The sequence below is a fragment of the Cavia porcellus genome, unplaced genomic scaffold (genome assembly GCF_034190915.1).
Source record: "Cavia porcellus strain 051 isolate PalLab524CR breed Dunkin Hartley unplaced genomic scaffold, mCavPor4.1 scaffold_26, whole genome shotgun sequence".
In the NCBI taxonomy this organism is placed as follows: Eukaryota; Metazoa; Chordata; class Mammalia; order Rodentia; family Caviidae; genus Cavia; species Cavia porcellus.
Genome location: NW_026947509.1, coordinates 24472611 through 24479162, shown reverse-complemented (window position 1 = coordinate 24479162; position 6552 = coordinate 24472611). Strand labels below are relative to the sequence as shown.

The 6552-nt window shown below is 38.2% G+C and overlaps 1 gene segment (V, D, J or C); it reads left to right on the top strand.

Moving 5' to 3' along the window:
* Positions 1-2502: 2502 nt before the first annotated feature.
* LOC134470299 (T cell receptor alpha variable 4-like) lies at positions 2503-3468 on the top strand. The segment is given in 2 exon segments: positions 2503-2602; positions 3117-3468. Coding segments are annotated over 2 exon segments (396 nt in total).
* Positions 3469-6552: the final 3084 nt, after the last annotated feature.

Here is a 6552-nt window from a genome sequence, read left to right as displayed (position 1 = left end):
AATTTGTAATAGTTAAATCTTGGAAACCACCAAGATCCCCATCCACTAAAGAATTGATGAAACAGATGTGGTATGTTTATACAATTGAATATTACACAGCTATAAGAAAGGATGATCTTCAGGCCTTCATAGGTAAATGGAGACAACTTGAGACTAGTAAAATAAATAAGAATCATATTTATAAATATTACATTGTCTCTAGTATAAAAAGTAATAACAAATGTAGGAGTAATAAAACTCAAAATGTGTAATTTCTATTGTAAAAAGAGAGGAAAGGAAAGTGCTCTAAAGTATATAGCTGCATGTATGTTTACTGGTATAGGATTGATCACCATATTGTTAAGTTTTTGCATCATTGAACAGAACTGTTTGCAGTTTCGCTGTTTGAATGTCCACTTTGTATGCCTTACTTCTGTAACTTGAACAACTATTTCTAAGAGGACAATATGTAATTTATCCATTAGTGATTTCTTATTGTTTTTTTTTGAAATTATGTATGATTTCTACCACGATACTCCACATATAAAATCCCCAAAATTCTACTACTACTACTACTACTAGAGTTAATAAGATAATTCAGCAGAAAATCTGGATACAAAATCAACACTCAAAAATTAGCATTCCTGTACACAAACAACTCGCTGAGAGAGTAACTATGGAAATAACACATGCTCCTATTATCAATCACTTACACTCCCCAGGCTAAGCACAGAAAACTTTGGCTGTTTCATCTTCTTGCTGCTTACCATCAGCCATGGCCTCCTACCTGAGAGCCTCCTACCTGAGACAACAGGTGACCACACAGAAGTGCAGGCTCCCCCTGCTGTTTTTAAAATTAAGTCATTTTGTCTAGTGATATTTTCATCATTAAACATAGTTTTAATTTATAGAACAGTTGAATTTAGAAAAAGCTTACTTGTGCTCCTTTATTTGATCTTTATAATTTCTCTTAGAAATGAAGAAACTGCACCTCTCAGAGGGTAAGTGATTTGCACAAAATCACACAGCTATCAAGAGTGGAGACTTTACAGTTCAGATGTCTGACTGCTCACTCAGTTCCTCCTACGTTACAGAAAGTACACTCCACACTCCGTAAAACCAAGCCACGCTGCCTGCTACCCACCCAGCAAAAGGAACCCTAGGCAACGTGCCATAGGTTGCAGGAGTGTGGGTCCCACCTTGGGAAACATTTCCTCTGTCTGAGCGCTGTTACCACAGGGGGGCGCTGCTGCAATGAGTTGACTCTGAAGTGTAACCCTTCCATGTTTCATTTGCAGGCAACCTGTATTTTCTCTTCATTTCCCTCTTAAATACTTCCTTCTCCTCTGCTTCATACTGAGGGCAAACTGCTTATTATTTCTTGTGATATCGTTTTTTTTTGTTTTTTGTTTTTTTTTGGCCAAAGATTGCTAGAAGCCATTAATATTTACTACTCTTTTTACGGGGAAATGGAAAGTTGCTTTTCATTTAGAATACTGTGAACAAATCTTAACCTAACAAAGAAGCGTGTCCCAAGTATTTTCCAGTTTTTTCTCCATTTCTGCACTATGTGGGCAAAGAACCCAAACTGCACAGTGCTTTTCCACATTAATATGGGTATCTAGCATGTTTATCACAGCACCTTGCTGACTCCTTAACGGAATGGTGTCTTTTGGATATGGCGCTTTTTCCAAATGCCTGGTTTTTAAAAATTTCTTTTTGTGTTACTGAGCTTGTACTGTGTTTATTTATTTATTTTAAAAAAGCTTGATTAGTACATTTGCAGGATGTAACGATTATATTGTTCTTGGGAATTGTGCATGTAGATAAAATATCTTCAATTCTTTTTGTACTCTTTTTGAGTTAAATTATTCTTGGTTGATGCATTAAATTATAAAATTATACATGTTTATGGAATACCCACATGATGTTTTGATATAGGAATAAATTGTGTGATGTTTAATTAAATCAAGGTAAACTTACCTCTGTTTAGATATTTATTATTTTTGTGGTAAAAATATTAAAAAAAATCCTGTAGCTTTTTGAAATACATTCTTCTGCATTTTTAGCCTTACATAAATATTTACCTGTTTAGTAATTTGTTTATGATGCATAAATAATATATTCATTGTGAGACACTGCTGCATATATGTGTTGCTTTCTGATACTTTTCACTTTTCTTTCCCCCTCTTCCTGTCTCTTGTATTCTTAGACCCCACCTCCATCTCCACAAAATCTGTTTCTTATAATTTTTATTTTATTTTGCTTTTTAAATTATTTATATTTTATCATATAAGACAAACCACATGACATTTAATCATCTGTGTCTGATCTATTTTACTCAGCATTATGGTCTTAAAGATACATTCATTTTCCTACAAAGGACTCCAATTTACCCTTCTTTATTGCTGAAGTATCTGTAATTATCTATCTATCTATCTATCTATCTATCTATCTATCTATCTGTCATTTATCTGCCAACTCTCTAAGTAGTTAGACCTCAGGAAAGATCTCCAATGAAATATGGGCTCCTGGGCCCTTGTACTGGCAGATTTCATCCCTCTTCTTCCTGGGCAGCAGCTGAATCTTGCAGGGAAGCTGCACTCTGCTGCTCTGCTGCCTGGTGGGTGGTGCTCTCTTAAGGACAGCCCCAGGTGACAGCTGCTAGAGTGAGCCAGGGAAGTGGCTGCAATACTATGTCCCTGGTTCCCTTTTGAGTTCAGGGTTTGGATCTGAAGCTAAGGATGTTGAACAGAAGTGTTTATTCTGTCCTGCTTCCAATTGCTGTTTATCCAAGATGTTGAGAGAAAGTGTTGGGTCCTGTTTTTCTCCTGGAAGCTTCTAAGTCTTTATATGAGAGCTGATTTTGGCCAGTAAAGTTACTCTGGACTACTGATTTGTGGGTTCACGCATGGGAGGGAGAAAGTAAGATCTTAACTCTGTGTAAGTAACGCTGAGCCTTCTGGAATGAATAAGAAGAATATTTTTATCCTGGAACACAAGTGAGAAGTAAACTGTGTGATGGAGAAGTCATGGGTGGGATGGATTCAACTGTGAGAAACAGTGGGGAGTGGGGATGGGGGGCTTCTAACCACCTCATTCCAACACATGCACCAGCATTGTGTTTACTCCCACAGGTACTGGGAGCCTTGCTAAGACCACTCAGCCCATCTCCATGGACTCCTATGAGGGACAAGAGGTGAACTTGTCCTGTATCCACCCCAACATCGCTACAAATGAGAACATCATCTGGTACCGACAAGCCCACCTCCAGGGACCACAGTTTGTTATTCAAGGGTATAAGACAGACGTGGCCAATGGAGTGGCATCTCTGTTTATCCCTAAAGACAGGAAGTCCAGCACCCTGAGCCTGCCCCGGGTTGCTCTGAGAGACACTGCTGTCTACTACTGCATCGTGGCTGATGCACAGTGAGTCATCTGGCCCTGCACCTGTGCAGTATCCTGCTGTTAGGTGACAGTCATGCCCAGAAGAAGCCCCAAAGTAGGGCTTTCTAAAACCTTCTTTTTCCAATTTTTGAGTGTTTGTAAATTAATTCTTATGCTATTTAAACCTTCCTATTAATTATTTTTAAACATATTTAATTTACATGGAGAATTGAAAAAATGGTACAAAATTGAGAAGGAGTATGGTGCAATGAATTTATCCCATCATTGTCTCTTCCCACTCAGCTGTGCAGATGGCAGACTCATGGGTTTTACCAGCTTTCTCTGCAGTGTGCTGGTGTGCCTCAGTTTGCACATAGACACACATCCATGTACTACACATGTGCACATCCAGTACTACACCTACTTCATATCCACACCATACAAAATGTAGAAAATACAGATTCTTAGGTTTTGAAAAATTTTGCTTTTCTGGTTACTGTTATATAAAAATTTTATATATTTCTGTGACCATGTTCACGTATCAACAAGCTGGATTCCATGTGTCTTCTTAGAGTTCTCTGCTGCTTGTCTTTCTCTGTCCTTCTGTCTCACTGCCCATTTGTGGATGATGTGGAAGGGATAGAGGAGACTGGATTCTGATTGTGGTGGATTAACTAATGGCCAGCTTATAACACACAGCTGAATCAATGTGGATCTGAGTGTGGATGGCCCACCTGAGCGTCGTTCCCTGCAGCATGAAAAGAGACCTGGAGGAGAGGATGTGCTGCTGTTGACTCTCTTGGAGATGCTGGCTATGCTGGCTTTCCTGATATGAACTCAGTTGCTCTCATCATCAGAGGAACTGAGTTTCTCATCGTCACTGAGGGTGGCTATGGTTCTCTTTGGGGGAGCTCTGGTCCTTACTCTGGTCCTTAATCCTGGCCCCAGTGCAGATCCCTCAGCCTGCTGGCACAGATCCTTCATCCTGCTGTGAGGATTTTCTAGCTTCTCTCACTGACCTCTGGGGCTTCCCAATGCAGACCCTTCATACAGACTCGCATGAGACATTGTCCTGTGCTTGAGGCCTCTGCTTGAACTTGTGGAGGACATTGCCAAGGGCTTTAGGTCTTCAGCTGGACTTATGTAGTACATTGCTGTGAGATCAAGGCCCTCAGCTGCATTGTTTGGTTCTCCAGAGTGTGGACAGGTGCCCTGCACTTTTTTCATTTCCCTTCCTTCTATTCTCCTTTCCCTCATCCCAATTTCTCCTTCCATTTGAACAGTTTCTTCTCATTTCACAATGTCTATTGTATATTTTGCTTCTTAGTTACACTTTCAGCAGCTCACACTGTTAAAACAACATGAAGTTTACATGAATCTGGTTGGTCTCACTTATGAGTATGGCCTCAGTTTGAGTTCATTTACCCATAAAGTCTCAAGATTTTTTTTCCTTATGGCCAAGTAGTATTCTGTTGTATAAAAAGACCTTATCTTTTTTATTTATTCCTCAGTTGGTGGGCATTTGAATTGCTTCCAAGATTACAAATTGTGTTTCTATAAATGTGAGTGCATTTATATTGCTATGGTATGATGCTTTCAGTTCTGCGAAGATACCCAGAAGAGGAACAGGTGGATCAAAAAATGGGAATTCTAATGCTAGTTATGAGAAAATTCATACTGATTTCCATAGTGTTTGTACCAGTCTGCACCACCACCAACAGTGAAGAATTCTTTTTTTCCACCACCCTTCCAGCATTTGTCATTGGTTGATTTCTTGATGGCAGTCACTTTTTCTGCAGTGAGATGGCATCTCAATGTTGTTTTAATTTCCATCTCTCAAATAACCACCGGTGCTGAACATTTTTATATTCCTTTGCCATTTGTATTTCTTCCTCTGAGAAGAACATGTTCATCTCAGATACCTATTTTTGGATTGGGTCTTTAAATTTGGGGGTTGTGATTTTTCAGTTTTTTATATGTTCTGTAAATGCTTTGTCTGAAGGATAATTGTGTATGATATTTTTCCTATTCTCTATGTTGTCTTTTACTGTGTTGGTGATTTTTTTATTTGCAAAAGTTTTTTTAAATAAAATAAGACCCCATTTTTTGTTGATTCTTGGTAGTATTTCCCATGCCATCTGGATTTTGTTTGTGAAATTTGTGCCTATACCTATAACTTCAAGATTTCTACGTATTTTCACTTCCAGAAGATTTAATTTTTCTCTTTTAATATTTAGATATTTGTTCCATTTTGCCTTAGTTTAGTGAGTAGTGATAAATGTGGTTCTAGTTTTCATATTCAGTATGTGGAGAACCAGTTTTTCCAGCACCACTTATTCAAGAGGCTATCATTCTTTCAGTGAACCTGTTTGGCCCATTTGTGAAAGATAATGTGACTGAGTCTGCATTTTTCATTCTGTTCTATCAATCCTCACCTGTTTTAATTTGCCAGTGCCATGCTAATTTTATCACATTAGCCTTGTAGTATCATTTCAAGTCAGCGTTTGTGAGGCCCCCTGACTTGCCTTTGTTTCCTGGGATTGCTTTGGCCATTGTAGGTCTTTTGTGGCTACATATGAATGTTAGGGATATTTTCTCTAGATCTGTGAGGTACACTAATGCATTTTGATCAGAATTGGATAAAATCTGCATAACAATTTTGGGTCTGGTGCCATTTTCACTATATTGGTTCTTCCTATTCATGAACTAGGGTTGTCTTTACATGTTCTGAAATCCTAATCAATCTCCTTTTTTAGGGTACTCTAATTTTTAATGTATAGGTATGTTACTTCTTTTGTCAGATTGATTCTAAGTATTTCATTTTTGAATGCTGCTGTGAAGGGTGTGGTTTCCCTATTTGTCTCTCAGAGATTTTTGCTTGTGTACAGGAATGCTATAAATGTTTGATTGTTGACTTTTTATCCAGCTATGCTTCTGAATTTGGCTAGCAAATCTAGAAGTGGATTGATAGAGTTTTTGGGGTCTTCTACACAGAGTAATATGTTATCTTCAAATAATGGTAATTTAACTTCTTCCCTTCCTAACCGTATTCCTTTCATTTTTTTTTTCCTGTCTGTGGCTCTGCCTAATGTTTCCAGAAGTATATTGAACAGGAGTGGTAATGGTGGACATCCTTGTTTTGTTTCTGATTTTAGAATGGATGCCTTCAGGTTTTGATCATTTAGT